Below are 19,688 nucleotides of genomic sequence, written 5' to 3' on the forward strand. Positions count from 1 at the left end.
TATATCCTGGATAAAAATCTTGTATCAGACAGATGATGTGAAAATATTTTCTTCCAATCTGTGGGGTATTTTTTTCTTCTTCTTCTTTTAGTAATCTGTACATTCAAGGAGAGGCTCAAACTCACAATTCCAAGATCAAGAGTCACATGTTCTTCTGACTTAAACAGGTTCCCCTCTTTTCACTTTCTTGATGGTGTTGTTTTGTTTTGTTTTCTTTTTAAGTAGGCTCTGTGTCCAGCATGGAACCCAGTGCAGGGCTTGAACTCATGACCATGAGATAAAGATTTGAGCCAAGATCAAGAGTTTGACACTTAACTGACTGAGCCACCCAGGTGCCCCTTGATGGTGGTTTTTGAAGCACACAAGTTTTAATTTTGTTGAAGACTAATTTACCCATCTTTTAATTTATAGCTGTGCTTTTGATGTTATATTTAAGAAGTCTTTGCCTAACTTAAGATCCTGTATTTCCTTCTAAGAGTTTTGTATGTTTAGGTCTGTGATCTACTTTGAGTTAATTTTTGTGTATGGTGTAAGATAGTGATCCAAATTGATTCTTTTGCCTGTAGATATCTAGTTATCCTGGCACCATTTGTTGAAAAGACTGTTCTTTATCCATTGAATTGTTTTGGCCCCTTTGTCCAAAATCAATTGACTATAAATGTTTAGAGTTTATTTCTGGACTCTTAATTCTATTATATTTCCCTAGATATCTGTCCTATGTCAGTATCATACAATTTTGATTACTATAGCTTTGTAGTAAGGTTTGAAATTAGGAGCATGACACCATTTTTCTCTTGATTAGTATTAGCATTGTATGTCTTTTCCCATATTCTTACTTTGGATCTATTTGTGTCTTTGCATTTAAAGTCATTGTCTTCTACATGCATCCTAATGCCTCATGTTGATAGCAACAATTGCCAAACTATGGAAAGAGCCAAATGTCCATTGGATAAAGAAAATATCTATATCTATCTATATGTTTGTGTGTGTGTGTGTGTGTATCTACTATATACATACATATATATACAATGGAATATTACTCAGCCATCAAAAGAGTGAAATCTTGCCATTTGCAACGACATGGATGGAACTAGAGTGTATTATGTTAAGTGAAATAAGTCAGTCAGAGAAAGACCAATACCACATTATTTCACTCATGTGGAATTTAAGAAGCAAAGCAGATGAACATAGGGGAAAGGGGGAGAAAAAAGAAGCAAACCATAAGAGACTTTTAACTATTGAGAATAAACTGAGAATAGGCCAGGAAAATGGACTAAATGGGTGATGGGTTTTAAGGAGGGTGCTTGTTGTGATGAGTACTGGGTGTTATTATATGTTAGTGATTAATCACTAAATTCTATACCTGAAACCAATTTTACCATATATATTAACTAACTAGACTTTAAATAAAAACTTAAAATTAAAAATAAATAAAGTCAGTGTCTTCTAAGAAACAGATACTGCGATTCTGCAGTTTTTGTGTTTTTTTTGTTTTTTTTTGTTTTTGTTTTTTTTTTTTGTTTTTTGGGTTGAAGATTTTATTTATTTATTTATTTGACATCCTACTTTTTTATACACTCTGACAATCTCTGCCTTTCAGTTGGAGTGTTTAGATCACTTACATTTAATGTGATTGTTGACATGGTTGCATTTTGTTTGTTCTCTCTCTTTCTTATCTCTTCTTTGTTACCACTCCCCCCTACTTTTTCTGCCCTCTTTTGGATTAGTTGAAATTTTTCATGATTCCATTTTTCTCCTTTGCTGATTATGAGCTGTAACTCCTTGTTGTCTTATTTTGGTTGTTGCTTTAGGGTTTGTAATTTCTATCTTTTTTTTTTTTTTTTTAATTTTTTATTTTTGATAAACATATATTTTTTTCCCCAGGGGTTTAGGTATATTAATCACCAGGTTTACACACTTCACAGCACTCACCAAATCACATACCCTCCCCAATGTCCATAATCCCACCCCCTTCTCCCAAACCCCCTGCCCCCGGCAACCCTCAGTTTGTTTTGTGAGATTAAGAGTCACTTTGTAATTTCTATCTTTAACTTATCACATTCTACGCTCAGGTGATATTCTACCACTTAATGTACTATATAAAAATAATATGCTTCTAAATACTTATATTTGTTGTGTATACCGTTTCTGGTTTTCATTTCATATAGATTCATATTTCCATCAGGTATTATTTTCCTTCTGGCTGAAAGACTACCTTTATTATTTTTTATAGTGCAGGTCTGCTGGTGGTATATTCCTTCAGCTTTTACAATTTCCATGTGAAGGTTCTGAGGGAGATTATATTCTATATTTCTCTCCTAGCTTCTAGGTGGCTGTCAACAATTTTTGGCATTCATTGGCTTGTAGACACATCACTCCAGTCTCTGCCTCTCTTTTTACAAAGCATGTAATACTTAGTCATTAAATATAATGTTTAATCCTAAGCATTAGTTATAAGTTATAAGCATGTAATTTTACATGTTTAAGCATATAATCTAAAATTATAAGGATGTAATTGTAGATTGAAATTTTTTGAAGATGAGAAGAGATGAAAATAATATGAAGAAAAAGCAGACTGTTATTTACTTAAAGTGTTCAACTCAAAAACTTTTCTTCTCTCTATAGCTGTTGGAAAGATTAGAGGCAAGCCTTTTCCATTACTCTTATTTTTTGAGGCCATCTTTAGTACAAGTCATGCATATAGACGTCCTATTAATGCAGAACTAACCCTGGAAGGAATCAAATGTGGATTATCTGAAAAACGTTTAGATTTAGTTATCAATTGGGTCACCCAGGAAAGGTAAGCAAAGTAAAGTTTTTAACTTAATTTTGATAGTTGGTTATTAAAGTTGTTTATTCTCAAGATTTCAATAGTTTTTTAAATTAGTACAGTCTTTGAATATTTATCTCAGGTCACTGCTGCATTAATTGGTCAGAAAAGATTTATTAAGCATTCAAGCAGTGATGAGGCCTAGTCACAATGGGCCCAGATCAGGAGTTGAGTAATGGCAATTCACAGATGATTCATGACCACTTTATGGTGGATAGAAGTTGATTAGTAAGGATAGAAAAGGATAAATCAGTGTCATGCTACTTAGAGGGATAAGGCAGGGACCTGGATCCAGACAGATTGTGGGTACAAGTAAAGAATAAACCTAGAGAAAACTTAGAAGCAGGATGGATGTGGACCAAAGTAACATTTAGAACATACAAACCAGTAAGAATAGATAGGAGATGACTTCTTGGAATTAGGTTTCAGTACAGATTGGCAGATTGTACTAGAGCCCCCTTAGGTTAGATTCCCTAGTACTAAAGCCTCAGACATGGATTTGAGTGTACATTGTTGATAGAGGGATGGCTTCTCAAAAAACAAAACAAAACAAAAAAACATGTTTAAGGGAGTGAGTGAAGCAGAATAAAGATGTGTGTGTGTGTGTGTGTGTGTGTGTGTGTGTTTGCGAAGCTAGGAAAGGATGTGTTCTCAGGCAAGTTTTACCCTTGGTCTTATTTATAGAGGCTCTGGAGCATAAACCACACCACAAAGCTGTCCCCTCGAGGCAGAGGGGCCAGCCTTTTGTACCTCTCTGTTGGAACTATGAGCTGCCTGGTTGAGGCATGCTAGCGAAGGGCAATTTGCTATAGAAAGGAGGGACCTGTAAGCCACTGGCAGCCAATACTCAGAGCAGCTGGGGAAGGAGGATCCAGGCAGGACATTAAAACAGCATTTATTACAGTCAGCCATTTGCACAGCACCTATGTATCTTCTTCTTACCTTAACTTCACTCTATCTAGGCACAACTTCTCCAGGACTTTGTGGGTATAATTCTGGGGGAATCTTAGAACAGGTGGGTTAGTGGGATATACTATAGCTCCTGTCATGATAATGGATCCTAGGGTTGTAATTTTTTTTTTACAACTTTATTGATACATAATTTGCATACAATATTTGATACATATTTCAAATGTACAATTTGATGAGTTTTTGTAAAATGGCATTGTAGAGATGTAAATGACATATAATAAACTGCACATATTTGTAGTATACAGTTTGACAAGTTTTGACATATGTATATACCCATGCAATCATCACCACAGCTGAGATAATCAATCTCATTCTATCCCCATTCTGTCTCCAAGTAACCACTGATCTACTTTCTGTCATAATAGATGAGGTTTCATTTTTCTAGAATTTTATAAAAATGGAATTATATATTATGTATTATTTTTTCTTCTTGGTCTGGCTCTTTCACTGATAGTTATTTTGGGATTCATTCATATTAATTATTACTTATCTTTCTCCTATGTCCATTTTATATTCTTCTTACTCTTACACTTCTGTTGGTCTTGATGGCTTGTCTGGTAGGATGACTGTGGTTGCATGCCTTTATCAAACTATGATTGTTGATACCCACTAACAGTTTTCATTTGGCATGGGACTATGCAGAGATATCCCAGTAGATTATCTGCCACCTATAACAAGCTACTACATACTATTAAAAAGAATAGTCTTCTATTTTTCTGGGTCCTGCTAAAGTTGGAGTGTCTACCCAGGGAACACCAATGACTAGAACTAGAGAGCTGCTCATCATGAACTGGATTCTGACAGGCTCACCAAGTCATGAGGTCAGGTGGGCTCAAAGAGTCCAACTAAAATTAGGTACAATCAGGATCATGCTCAAGCAGATCCAGAGTATACAGGTTAACTTCAGAAGTAGATGGCCCAGAACCCATGTCAACTACCACCAACTGGCTGACAGTACTTCCACAGCTCACACCTATGGCCTCATGCTGGGGTGGGGTGACCTAAGACCAGCAGACAAGGAAGAAAAAACCCAAACTTGGTTCATGGATGGTTCAGGTTGTGTCTCGGTGATGCCAGCTTTTCCCTCCATCCTTTGAAGATGGAGTAATATGCTTCAGGAAGAAACGCACTCTTTAAAATGGTGAAAATTATATGGTGTATCCCCAGTAGGTGGAATACTTGGGTCTGGGAGGTAAAAGAGTGGCTCTACACAGCTATCAGTGCCCAGTTGGAGAATGTATTAATTAGAATTTTCCAGAGAAAAGAATAAATAGAATATATATATATATATATATATATATATATATAAAATTATATATATATACACGAAGAAATGGGCTTGTGCGGTTATGGAGGCTGGTAAATCCCAAGATCTGCAGTCAGCAAGCTAGAGACCCAAGAGAGGCCTTAACACTTACCAATGGTGTTAAGTTTCAGGCTGCTCAAGACTCAAGGAAAGCCAATGTTTCTGTTTTAGTCCAAAGGTTGGAAAAGACTGATGTCACAGTTAAGCAGTCAAGCAGGAAGAGTTCTGTCTTATTTGAAAGAGGGTCAGCCTTTTTGTACCATTCAGGCCTTCAACTGATTGGATGAGAGCCATCCACATTCACAACAATCTGCTTTATTCAGTCTACTGATCACTTTCTTTCAAATACATCCTCACTGACTCACAGAATAATATTTGACTAAATATCTGGGCTCTAGGAGCCAGTCAAGGTGACACATAAAATTAACCATCACAGGGAGTTTGTGTTTTCTATTCCTGCAGCTTGAGGTTCTGTGAGCATGATGGACTTTGATTATCATGAGAAGGGAAGATTGTTGTTACATAACAGAGAAGAGAGGAAGATGTTTGGCTCTCAGGTTCCCACTTCCCTTAAAGAGAACATGATCATTAGATCCGAGTGCTTGTCATTCACTGATAGACAAATCGAGAAGTAGTGTAAGGGGAGAAGAGAGAAGGGATGGAGAAGGGCAAACTGTCGAGCAAGGATGTGAACTCAGGTAAAGTCTAGTAATAGATAGCATTACAGGGAGAGCACTACAGAACCTAAACCATACCAGAGTTGTTTCTTCTTGAATTATGGGACTGGCCTTTTCTATGCTTTCTTAGTCAGTCATCTGTTCTTAACTACTGGGGGTTATAATTTTCTGGATGGGGTAGCTCCAGTCAGCTGAGGGCAATTCTTTGGGAAAGTAGAGAGCTGTGAGCTGTTAACAGTCAGCTGGGAAGAATCACTGGTCCAGCAGAGAGGACTAAAAGAGTGTGTGCCTGCTTATGAAGATGAAGCGGTTCTTGTTGAGTCTGTGTGGACATAGGTTGGGCTGTGAGTGCTAGAATGCAGAATGAGGAAAGGCCTCCCTGTCGTCTGTCTAGTAGCCATGGCCTGCTTATTTTGCAGTGTAAGGGCTATGCTTCCTTGGCTCTGGATGCATAGGGACATAGGATACATATTATAGAGTAGTTACAGTTTTCACCTATCATAAGGATAGATGGACTAATGTAAACACTCCCTAAATAATAGATTCATGATTTAGAAATGTCCTAGACATAAAAATGGCAAGTACTACTGCCTCCTTGTGCCCATTCCAAATTCACCATTTCCCCTTGCATGATGCTGGAGAATCCCAGACTTTACTGGATTGGTGGCACTGTTGTTTACCAGTGCAGGGGATCTTTTTTCCACACCTCGTAAACAGCTTCACTTCCTGTTCACATAATAGTTAATTCTGCTTTAGGAAACTTCTCCATACATATACCCTACCTCCCTGCTTTGCCTCTTTCTTGTTCCACCTGGTCATACCTTCCACACCCTCCACAAAATGTACTTATCAGGGAGGCCTGTTGATGGCTCAGACATGAGAATACCATTAAAAAGTGCGTGTTTATTATCACCTGTGATCAGTGCAGAGAAATTTCAGACAAGATTGATTTCCCTAGGTATACTGATGGTTCTTGGCTGATTATTCCTGTAGTGGTAAGAATTTAAATTCTTATACAATTCACTCAGTGCATAAATTTGGAAAATACCACCACTTTTAAGGATCCTGAGATGCTCTAACAGGATACTAAAGGTAATTCACATTCTTTATTCTTAACCTCTGATCTCTGGTCTCTGACTCTGATGACCTGGCCTCCACCATATGGCGACCTTAAAAAGTTCTGTGGTTCTTTCTTTGAAGCCCTACACAGAGCCAGGCTTGGCTCTCTTAGTCTTTCTTACCTGAGGAAAGTCCGATCACTTGACACATAACCTAAACTTAAGAAATGATGCTGTACTGGCTTTAGGTCTCTAAATTGCAGACACTGCTCCTAGAAGTGGAAAAATATCCTCTGACAGGTTAACTTTACAAACTGAACCCTACAAAAAACCCCAGTAAATAAATATCATGCATAGATTTAGTGATTATATGTTACCTTTATTTTAGCTTAAAAATCTACAGTCTGGGGGCGCCTGGGTGGCTCAGTTGGTTGGACGACTGCCTTCGGCTCGGGTCATGATCCTGAAGTCCTGGGATCGAGTCCCACATCGGGCTCCCAGCTCCATGGGGAGTCTGCTTCTCCCTCCGACCTTCTCCTCGCTCATGTTCTCTCTCACTCTCTCTCTCTCAAATAAATAAGTAAAATCTTAAAAAAAAAAATCAACAGTCTGGTTTATAGTCAAATATGCCTTAGTTTACTAGTGGAGTTAAGCATATTTTCTTTTACTTATTAGTCATTTGTATTCTCCAGAATCAGGCTGGAGATCCACTTTCAGAAGTCCCTTAAACAGTCTACTTGGAATTTGAAGTAGGGGTGGGAGAACCAAGAAGGGGGCTTTGAAGAAACAGAAAGAAGCTATGATGATGAGGTGATTGTGGGGGATATGTGGGCAGAGGTTCCTCGGCTCATTTCCCGGCCAGGTTCAGGGTGCTTGATTACGTCCCTTTCCCCCAGGGCTAGAATCCCTGTTTATCTTTCACCTTTTTTCCTTCAGGGTCGATTAATTCTTTTGGGGCTTGACCCATTTTCTCCCTTTCAATAATTTTTCTTTTTAATCATATTCTTCTTTCCTCATCTTCCTTTTGGAAAGTGACAAATGGAGACACAGCAGCGTCGGTCCTCAGCTCTGGCCTTCTTTCAGGTGGAACAACATAATGGTGGTGACTTCTTAAAAAAATAAAACTATAGGGGCACCTCGGTGGCTCAGTGGGTTACAGCCTCTGCCTTTGGCTCGGGTCATGATCCCAGGGTCCTGAGATCGAGCCCCGCATCGGGCTCTCTGCTCGGAGGGGAACCTGCTTCCTCCCTCTCTCTCTGCCTACTTGTGATCGCTGTCTGTCAAATAAAGCTTTCGTTTAAATAAATAAATAAATAAATAAATAAAACTATATTTAGAGAAGAAATAACTAAAATACTGATATTATCATCTTGCTCTGGGAATACAGTCACTAAAAATATTGAAATAATTAGTAGTTCAGCTTTAGGAAACATCGGGGCTGTAGCTACCAAAACCTATATTTTGGTACTAAAATGTAGAAGTCAGGTATTTACTTAGTAAATAATTGATTTCTACTCAGAAGCTGCCTTTTGATTTTAGACCTACCTCTCTCTGGCCACCCTGATAAACATGGAAGGCTTTATTTCCTGAGTTTTCAGTAAACAGACATTTTGCAGGGGTTTCAGGATTTCATTTTAATGTTATTAGCATTTTGTTACATGTATGCAGGCACCAATATTATATAATTGCTGTTATTCTGTAGCTATTGAAAATATAACTAAAATAAAATCTCTGTACAACTGGTGATTAGAAGTAATATCTTTAATCATACCCAAATGTGTTTTGGCCTTTGCTGATCATTTCTAGGTGCAGTGTGCTAGTGCAGATGGTTCACTTCAACTTTGTTTGAAGATGGCGCATTAAAAGATGATGACAAGTAAAAAATTAAAAAAATTTAAAAATGTGATGACAACTGAAACCTATTCAAGTGAACCATCTGAAAAGAACTACTTCTTCAGTCTCTCCTAGTAGGGATATCTTATATCCTTTTATTCCCCTTGTTGTTTTGTATATATCTTTAACAATTTAAATCACACATTTCTTACAAACATTGCAAGATCTATCACTAATTTTGAGCTAAAATTTGTTGTTGCTGTTATTAACTAATATTTAATGAGTTCTTACATTCTACAGGGTTTAGAATCTAGGTAACATCTGAAAACACTGAGGTCCTCAATTATAAGAGAATTTTTCTTTACCTTGTCATTTTAATTCCTGTCAGTCTTCTATGGAGAGTTTTCACTGTGTTTGTAGATTTTTTAAAAACTTGAGCTTGGTTTCACTAAAATGTCTTCCCCCAAAAGAATACATGCTGATAGTTTTTTCTGGTTGTTGTTAAATCTTAGGTATGTTTAATTTCTTCTATATCAATTGCCTATTAACTTGGAATTCTTACAGACCCTGGACAATCCAGTTCTACTGTATTGTGTTCAGATATTTTCATCCACTCACTCATGAAGAACTCTCTAAAGTATTACCTATTGATCTGCTTGCTTTAGGCTCACGTTTTCTGAAGAGTTGGGGGATGTGATTTGTGATTATGGGGAACAGGATACTTATAACAAAGCCAAGTGCCTGGCTTTAGCTCAGATGATCTACAGTGAATGTGGCCTGCACAAGAAAGCTCTTCTTTGCATATGTAAACAGGGCCAGATTCCTGGGGCCATGGAATACATACAGCAATTCAAGGACTTTACTTACGGTGAGTGCCAGTCTACTTAATTGTATGCATTTGAATTCTAGACTTTAATTGTGAGATCACCTGTGGTAGTAGGCAATATTTTGGATTTACATTTTAAAGTCTGTTTCACATATACTGATGAGTAGATTTGTCTGTTTGTTGTTAGCAAAACCTATCTAACTTTTGTTGAGTACCTACTTTGTGCCAGACTCTGGCTGAGGTGTTCTCACATCCTTCCAGCCAATCCCTACAACAGTCCCATCAGGTAGGCACTGCTAGGCCCACCATGTAAGTAGAGATACTGAGCCCCAGAGAAGGAAGAGAGCCACGGTTTGCACAGAAGCAACTGCGAGCCAAGAGAGCGAAGTTTGTCTGTGGTACTCATGGTGGGTCCTGGTTAGCTGTGGCCAGCCCCCTCAGAGTGGTCTTTGCCTTAAGGTCAGTTATGGCTGAGGAAATGTTTTCCTCAAGTGTCTGACAAAGGTACCAGGGACTGAGCCTGGGGCTGTCCTGTGAGAGAGCCTAGCAGCCTTGGAGAAAGTGAATGTCAGGGTATTACTGCTTCTCTCCCTCTGAAGTACACAGTTTATTTTGCAGGTATTTTAGACCATGCTACTTAAAGGATTTTTTTTTTTAATGGATGAACTTACTTGTTACATAAATGTTCTGGACTATGATATAAGCATTAGAAATGAAGACTTAGTAAAATAATCTTCATTTCAAAATTTTGAAACACCTGGCTTGTAATTGGGAATGATCTGAGATCATTGTCAACCTTAAGGTAACCTTAGTTGAATGAGTTGATCTTTTATTTCGAGTTTAGTTCATCAGAAATCTAAATGTACAGGCATCCTGACATCTCCCACATCCCAGGACTGTGTCTCAATTCTGATTTGCAGGCTTTGTACCCCAATTCTAAGAAGTTGCAAATAGAATAAAACATAGCACTTTTAGGTCATATTTTTTCCAGGAAAGAAGAACATTGATGGCTGTTGAATCTGGTCAATTTCAAACAATAAATTGAATTTTCCTTAGGATCTAGTTTTTAAAGTTAGGAATTTCTTTATTTGTTACACTTGATACTATAATTTGGCTTTTTACATGCATGACCTTACTTAAATCGTTATGTTAATTATAAAGTAGGTTTGGGGGATGCCTGAGTGCCTCAGTTGGTTAAGCAGCTGCCTTCAGCTCAGGTCATGATCCCAGGGTCCTGGGACTGAGTCCCGCATCAGGCTCCTTGCTAAGAGGGGAGCCTGCTTCTCTCTCTGCCTCTGCCTGCCATTCTGCCTGCTTGTGCTATTTCTCTCTCTCTGACAAATAAAGAATTAAAATCTTAAAAAAAAAAAGACTTAAAAAAAATAAAGTATGTTTTGTTATTATCCCTATTTTATAGATTAAAAAAAACTCTGTTTCCCCAGAGAGGCTAAGGCTCAAAGAAGTAAGTAATTTGCCTACACACACAACAACAACAGAACAGAATCTGGTATAGTACTCAATATTTGTTGAATGAATTATATATTTTATTTTTATTATCTAAGTATGCAGATTCAATTTCTGTTTTAGGTTTTATTTTTCCATTGATGATAGGTTATTTTAGTCAGTTTAGACATGGAGGTTTAATTAGACATAGGTTTAATTACTCTTAGAATTTTTATTGACTGAAATGTTAAGTTTCTGTTTTGCTTGCAAAATTTGCCTTGCATAAGTGAATAGAAACATGACTGACTCATTATCATATTGTTCTGTTCTTCTAGTAGTGCATTACAATCTAAAATGATTAAATATATATTATAATAATTTATGAAGTAATAACACTTTTATGTAATTAGAACCTTGATGTTTATTCTCAGAATTTCTTTAGCACATGAAAGATGAAAATAGTAATGAGAAAAAAATAACTTTCAAACAAACGATGTTTGAAAATTACTTTCCTTATTTTACTTTTTAATGAGAAACAACCACAGCTTTCCATGGTATCATATTGGTCTTGGGAGTCAGATTCAATTTGTTAATACTTTCTGGCTTCAGAAAAAAATGTTGTCCCTTAGATTTAGACTATCAGTCAAACATTTACAAATTAAAAAACCCAAGCCAAACAAAAACAGAAAAATTCTAAGAAATTTGTTCCAAAAGCGTGTTACTAAAAGAGCATCTGTTTTAAAAGTTATTTCCACCCCCAATAATTTTTAGAATAAAGCCTGAAATGATTTGTTTGTTCACTTTCCCATTATCATTAAACAATTGAATGTACATATCTGGAAATTGGAAATACCTATTTTAAATGTGAGCTTCTCAAACTTTGTGGTCTTGGGTCTCTTTTATACTTCTAAAAAGCACTGAACATCCCAAAGAGCTTTTACTTACGTGGGTTATGTCTACTGATATTTATCCTGTTAGACATTAAAGCAGAAAATATTTCTTTATTCATTTAAAATAACAATAAGCCCATGACATATTATCATAATAAAAATTTTTTTTTTATAAAAAATAACTTCCCAAACCAAAGAATTTCATAAAAGGAGTTGCATTTTCCACATTTTGTAAATCTCTGTAATGTCTGGTTTAATAGAAGATAGCTGGCTTCCCATATCCATTTCTATATTCAGTCTTTTGTAATATCACGTGTCATGTAGTCTTATGTATATTTGTGAGAGAATGAGAATGAAAAAATCAAATAACAACTTAGTGTTTTTATGAAAGTAGTTTTGACTTTGTACACCCTAGACCATATTTTGAGAACCTCTGCTCTAGATATTTGTGAGTTAAACAGGTATCATACTTGGTATGCCTTTATAATCTTATTAAAACAGAACATCCATAGGGCGCCTGGGTGGCTCACTGGGTTAAAGCCTCTGCCTTCAGCTCGGGTCATGATCCCAGGGTCCTGGGATCTCTGCTCAGTGGGGAGCCTGCTTGCCTTCCTCTCTCTCTCTGCCTGCCTCTCTGCCTACTTGTGATCTCTGTCAAATAAATAAATAAAGTCTTTAAAAAACAAAACAAAACCAAAAAACCCAGAACATCCATGAGATAAAAAAATGATTAATAGGGACGCCTGGGTGGCTCAGTTGGTTGGACGACTGCCTTCAGCTTAGGTCATGACCCCAGAGTTCCAGGATCAAGTCCCACATCCGGCCCCCAGCTCCATGTTGAGTCTGCTTTTCCCTCTGACCTTCCTTTCACTCATGTTCTCTCTCACTGTCTCTCTCTCAAATAAATAAATAAAATCTTTAAAAAAAATGATTAATAATATGTCAAACCAAGGAATGATGAAATGGATTCCAAAATGTGGTAAGCAGAGGGGAAAGGTCATGAGAATGGAATTTGTATTCCTTCTAATTAGTCAGAGGCCATACCTTGCACATATTTGAATAAATATTGGTTAATTAATGAATTCAGGGAGAAAGGGATTTGAATACCTGATTGAATGAAGCAGAGTGAGATGTGTGAGTTATGAAATGTTGGAGGCAGAGGGGTGCTATATAATAGCTTCACCTTAGTGGAGGCCAGTTTGAGTGACCAAAATCATAAACTTCTACCTCTTCTCTATGGAAATTAAAAAAAATTTTTTTGACTTTATTGATACAGAATTATATTCTGTTATTCCTTGTTTCTTCTTTTACCATTTCTCTCTGTATTTCTCTGTATTTTTTTTTGTGTGTGTGTGCATGCATGTGTAAATATACATACATGCATACAGTGCACACACATACATGTATTTATTATTTTGGAGGAGCCTTACTATAGATTGAAAGGTCATAGACTCTGGGAGGTCAGATGAACTGTTCTACTTTATATCATGCGTATAATTTGGGGAAAATTAACTTTTCTAAACCTGTTTCTTCCCTTTCAATGTGAGAATAATGTCTCACTTATATTGAATATTAAATGCAGTGATTTAATAGATTTAAGTTCCCAGTACAGAAATTTGTGTTAAATAAACACTTATATTGCCTGTCAGAGTGCAAATTATGTTTATGGGAGTTCTTGTAAGGCTCTCAGAAATTATTCTGAAAACTACCTCTGTTGTGACCCAAGAAGAATATTTTTACTTGAAAAACTTTAGTAAATTAACATAAAGTTTACAAATTTAAGAATGTAAATCATGGGATGCCTGGGTGGCTCAGTTGGTTGGACGACTGCCTTCAGCTCAGGTCATGATCCCGGAGTCCTGGGATCGAGTCCCGCATCAGGCTCCTGGCTCCATGGGGAGTCTGCTTCTCCCTCTGACCTTCTCCTCGCTCATGCTCTCTCTCACTGTCTCTCTCTCAAATAAATAAAATCTTCAAAAAAAAATTAAAAAAAAAAAAAGAATGTAAATCATGATTGCAGTACTAGATGAACTCAGTAGTTAGCCAGTGTATTAAACCATATGAATTTGGAGTCAAAAATGGTCAAATACAGGCAACTTCATATGGCTCAGCCTCCAGCTACTTGAACTGGCTGATACCTTCTTAAAGTCTTCATTTCTGAGTTTCTAAATACTTGATATTTTTAGGAAAAAAATTACTGAGACCCTTTTTCTGTGCAAGGCACGGGAAGAAACAAATTATACTGACTAGGAACTGATCCAAATATCAGCCTCAGGGTATAGACAAACATAATGTAGTATTAGATGGAACCTTAGAAATTGGAGATACCAATTCTAGCACTTTTAAAGTGCATAAACTGAGATCCAAAAAAATAAGCAATTGGCAGAACTGTGATTAGAACTCAGATTTCCTGATTGCCAATCTAATCCTTTCTATTCTACCCTATGGTAGAATAGAATTACCCTTTGATAATTTGTTTTTCTGGTAGTCTGTGTTATAAGAAGTTTTCTTTCATATTTTTGCTATACTGAGCGTAATTTTTTTTTTTTTTTAAATTGGAGAGAGTACTGTTGAGTTCATTGAGGGCTTTGGAAGAATTGGAAAAAGAAGTGTTGTTTGGCAGGTACAGACATTAGCTGGTCCCAGTTCGTAGTTGATGTATCATACTAGGATGTTGAGACATAGTTTTTTGTATGTTTTACTTTCAGATGACCTGATGCAGTTAATAAAGTTATGTCCTCACATCGAATTAATTCAGTGTCTGACTAGAGAATGGAATGGGAAACCACCATCTTTATCTTTTGGTCTTGCTATACTTCATCTGTTTTCTGTGGATCTGAAAAAAGTTGGCATTAAGCTACTTCAAGAAATAAGTAAAGGTGGGAAAAGTAAGTATAGTAAAATGTTATCGTAGAAGAGAAAGTAGTGGTTGTTTAGGGAAAGGTTCAAGATCATTATGTCTGAGTTAAACCATTTTTCCTAAGAGTTCCTTCTTGGCAGGAATTGACTTTAGGAGTTTATAAATGTAAAGATTACTATGTTAATATAGTCTGTTGACAATAGTATGTATTTCTTGAGGTAATTACAATGAAGAGAGAATCTTTGTGAAGCTTTAGGGGAACATCTTAATAATCATACTGGCTAACACTACTCTAAAAGCTGTACATATATTAACAAATGTGTATATTTAGTAATTTTGTATGATTTAAAATGCTATTTTTAGACATAAACACTATATATTTTTATTCTTAAACTAAATACATATGTAAATGTCATTTCCATATTATGTTTACTCTGAATGTAACTCTGGAGTGGGATCAAGAATAACTAATTATGTCTCACTTTTTTCTTTGCTTTCTCTAATTTAATATAGGAACTTGAGCAGATAGCTGGATTTTGAATTGTTATATGGGGTTAAAAGAATGAATAGCAAATTACATGAAAATGTATTTGGGAAGATAATTTTGAAATTTTCATTACAAATATGAAATAAAATATTTTATTTGACAGAAAAATAATAATCATGGTAGAAATAAAATAATAGTGCTGACAATATTTTAAAAAGAGATCCTCTTTCATTAGGTTTCATAAGTAATGCAGGTAATAGATAAGAAATGATTCCCTAAGTAAATATATTCCAAAGAGGGTCACCATAACTGATTTTCCAAAAGTAATATCATTAGTTTTCTTTAATAAACAAAATCATTCTTTTATTTCCTTTAGAAAAATATTTGTTATAGAAGCCCCATCATTAAGAGGTGTCTCTCTATCCAGAGATAGGAGGAATTTGCCAAAGAGGTTTTCAAGCCCTTGGATCAGCACTACTAGGGAATTTTATAAAAAGAATTTGAAGGATCTTGAAAACTAGACCTGTAGGCCCCAGTTATATTATAGTGTCTAGCAGTACCTTAGAGTCTCTGAATAAAGCTGAGCCCTCGTTCTTCGTTTTTTCAAACCTCTTCCTTGTAGCCTTCAACCAAGAAGGATATGAATAGAAGCGTGGGAATGTGAGAGGTAGTAGAGGGTTGAAGTGAGGCATGAAAAGGTTAATGAAAAAGATGAAGAACCTAACTCTTGATTACTTAAACCTGAACTGAAACACTCCACTTTAAACTTATAGGGATCAACTTTAATAGCCACTTTAATAGTTGAAATGATATCCCTTTCTATTTTTGAAGAATTGCTAAGTGTGGGTTTTCAAGTAAGAATAAGTGCCACTATAATATTATAATCTTTTTCCCTCAGGTATAGTCGAACATCTTATGATAAATGATCAATTTTTTTCATTAGAAAACTGGCAAGAAATAGCAAATATATGTTTACAGAATGGCTTTGACCAGTTATCTCAAGACATCATGTCCATTCTTCGCTCTCAGGCTGGAGTAACTGAAATTTCTGAAGAGGATGATACAGTCAACTTAATGGAACATGTTTTTTGGTAGTTCTGTGTCTTAACCAGCTGAGGGAGCTTATATAACATTTTATGTATATTGGTTGGGCAAACTAATTTTGGCATACCTAACTTAAAAATAAATGTAAAGTATGAAGCTCTCAGAAAAACATCGGGCTGTTTTTGTTGTGATGATTTGTCCTTGAAACATTTATACCGTTGCTTTCTTTTTTCTATATGGTCATTTCTGATACTGAATCTTGATAAAATCCAAGAGTATAACTTTGTATAAAACTCAGTTTAGGCACTTCTATCTAAGGGCATAAGCTAATGTCTAGATATAGTTCTTTCTGGGGATCTATTTTTACAGCAAGAACTGAAGAAGGTGTGAATAATATCCTGTCCAACTAATTTCCCAGATAATGAATGCTTTGAGATTGATTTTTAACAAGAAAGGCAAGATACAATTTCAAGGTTGGACTCACTGGTGAAAACCTACAGTATAGTAATTTTATGCTATTGATTTAAAGATGTACCCCTTGCTTTGGTGTATGTAAATGGCAAATGTTAGGCTTCTACTCTACAAGTTGGGAGTCTTAGCATATTCTTACCTAGAGAGACCAGCCAAATTTTACATGAAGCCAATTTTGCATTTTATCATTTCTGGGATATCTGTAGATATGGAAAATGTGTTATGAGAGGTGGTTTTGGATGATTTCAAGTGTCTGAATTATTCTGTGTCGTGGACAGGTAGGATACTCAAAATATTTAGTGATCAGTATGTCGTGGGCCTCCCCAGTCAAACAGAACAGAGACCCAACTAATCCTAACAGCTTTCAGCCCTTATGCCATACCAGCTGGCTGTCAGCCTTGATCATGGGACATGGTAAGAATGAGCTGCTTTTAGATGGAGTCAGAATGAAAAGTCAAATTTTCCCCTACTAAATTTAAATTTAGAGTCAATTTTGTACTCAATAGCGGACAGAATATGAACTTGGAATCAGACAGTCTTGTATTCAAATTCTGGTCTTACCTCTTCCTCTTTGTAAAATATGGGCAGTAATACCTCTTTTAAAGGTTTGTCACGAGGATTAGCAATATGTGTGCGTAATATAACTATATAACATAATGGAGAAATTCATTGAAGATAAATTACTTAAGTAAGTAATAGGTCCCAGAAATGCATCTCTCTCTACTTGGCTTATACTTACTAAATCCCACATTTCTATCCATTTGTATTTGTGTAATTATCCTTCTGTGGAGTATTTGATATGTTGACATAACTTACTGCCTATGTTGAACTATCTGTCCACGCTTATATTAGGGTTGCTTGGCTTATCTTTTAAATTTTGAAGAGTACTAGCTGAGTTTTCAGTTTTTCCACATATTGCTAAACACAGACTGAGTAATGCATAATTACAATTTTCTAAAACATAATATTTTTTAAAGTAATACATGTACACATTTTATTATTTATTTATTTATTTATTTGTAAAATTTTTAATTTTTTATAAACATATATTTTTATCCCCAGGGGTACAGGTCTGTGAATCGCCAGGTTTACACACTTCACAGCACTCACCAAAGCACATACCCTCCCCAATGTCCATAACCCCACCCCTCTTCTCCCAACCCCCCAGCAACCCTCAGTTTGTTTTGTGAGGTTAAGAGTCACTTATGGTTTGTTTCCCTCCCAATCCCATCCTGTTTCATTGATTCTTCTCCTACCCACTTAAGCCCCCATGTTGCATCACCACTTCCCCATATCAGGGAGATCATATGATAGTTGTCTTTCTCTGCTTGACTTATTTTGCTAAACATGATATGCTCTAGTTCCATCCATGTTGTCGCAAATGGCAAGATTTCATTTCTTTTGATGGCTGCATAGTATTCCATTGTGTATATATACCACATCTTCTTGATCCATTCATCTGTTGATGGACATCTAGGTTCTTTCCATAGTTTGGCTATTGTGGACATTGCTGCTATAAACATTCGGGTGCATGTGCCCCTTCGGATCACTACGTTTGTATCTTTAGGGTAAATACCCAGTAGTGCAATTGCTGGGTCATAGGGTAGTTATATTTTCAATTTTTTGAGGAACCTCCATACTGTTTTCCAGAGTGGTTGCACCAGCTTGCATTCCCACCAACAGTGTAGGAGGGTTCCCCTTTCTCTGCATCCTCGCCAGCATCTGTCATTTCCTGACTTGATTTTAGCCATTCTGACTGGTGTGAGGTGATCTCTCATTGTGGTTTTGATTTGTATTTCCCTGATGCCGAGTGATATGGAGCCCTTTTTCACGTATCTGTTGGCCATCTGGATGTCTTCTTTGCAGAAATGTCTGTTCATGTCTTCTGTCCATTTCTTGATTGGATTATTTGTTCTTTGGGTGTTGAGTTTGCTAAGTTCTTTATAGATTTTGGACACTAGTCCTTTATCTGATATGCCGTTTGCAAATATCTTCTCCCATTCTGTCAGTTGTCTTTTGATTTTGTTAACTGTTTCCTTTGCTGTGCAAAAGCTTTTGATCTTAATGAAATCCCAATAGTTCATTTTTGCCCTTGCTTCCCTTGCCTTTGGCTTTGTTCCTAGGAAGATGTTGCTGCGGCTGAGGTGGAAGAGGTTGCTGCCTCTGTTCTCCTTAAGGATTTTGGTGGATTCCTTTCTCACACTGAGGTCCTTCATCCATTTTGAGTCTATTTTCGTGTGTGGTGTACGGAAATGGTCCGATTTCATTTTTCTGCATGTGGCTGTCCAATTTTCCCAGCACCATTTATTGAAGAGGCTGTCTTTTTTCCATTGGACATTCTTTCCTGCTTTGTCAAAGATTAGTGGACCATAGAGTTGAGGGTCTATTTCTGGGCTCTCTATTCTGTTCCATTGGTCTATGTGTCTGTTTTTGTGCCAGTACCATGCTCTCTTGATGATGACAGCTTTGTAATAGAGCTTGAAGTCCGGAATTGTGATGCCACCAACTTTGGCTTTCTTTTTCAATATCCCTTTGGCTATTCGAGATCTTTTCTGGTTCCATATAAATTTTAGAATTATTTGTTCCATTTCTTTGAAAAAGATGGATGGTACTTTGATAGGAATTGCATTAAATGTGTAGATTGCTTTAGGTAGCATAGACATTTTCACTATTTATTCTTCCAATCCAGGAGCATGGAACATTTCATGTACACATTTTAAAAAGCAAAGTATTACTAAGAGGTTTATAATAACTAATAATATTTTGATTTCCGGCCTTGACATTAGCTGTGATCTTTGAAAACAAAAGATAAAGCATAGAAAAAAAGAAGGGATAGAGAAAAGATAGGTCAGCAGCCTTGGTATTTTTTCTTTTTTTAAACTTTTAAGATTTTAGGGGCACCTGGGGGGGCTCTGTGGGTTGAGCTTCTGCCTTTGGCTCAGGTCATGATCTTAGGGTCCTGGGATCAAGCCGTGCATCGGGCTCTCTGCT

The 19,688-nt window shown here is 36.5% G+C and overlaps 1 protein-coding gene across 1 annotated transcript in view; it reads left to right on the forward strand.

Annotated features, from left to right (window-relative positions):
* The window catches only part of CLHC1 (clathrin heavy chain linker domain containing 1), a 39,176-nt gene extending 22,779 nt beyond the window's left edge, over window positions 1–16,397 (forward strand). The window contains exons 9-12 of the mRNA XM_059407798.1: window positions 2,626–2,800; window positions 9,342–9,544; window positions 14,544–14,723; window positions 16,081–16,397. Of these exons, the coding sequence (XP_059263781.1) occupies window positions 2,626–2,800; window positions 9,342–9,544; window positions 14,544–14,723; window positions 16,081–16,277 (755 nt within the window). The 3' untranslated portion in view covers window positions 16,278–16,397. The remainder of the gene's footprint in view (window positions 1–2,625; window positions 2,801–9,341; window positions 9,545–14,543; window positions 14,724–16,080) is intronic.
* The last annotated feature ends 3,291 nt before the right edge of the window (window positions 16,398–19,688 follow it).

The sequence above is a fragment of the Mustela nigripes genome, chromosome 7, assembly GCF_022355385.1.
Source record: "Mustela nigripes isolate SB6536 chromosome 7, MUSNIG.SB6536, whole genome shotgun sequence".
In the NCBI taxonomy this organism is placed as follows: domain Eukaryota; kingdom Metazoa; phylum Chordata; class Mammalia; order Carnivora; family Mustelidae; genus Mustela; species Mustela nigripes.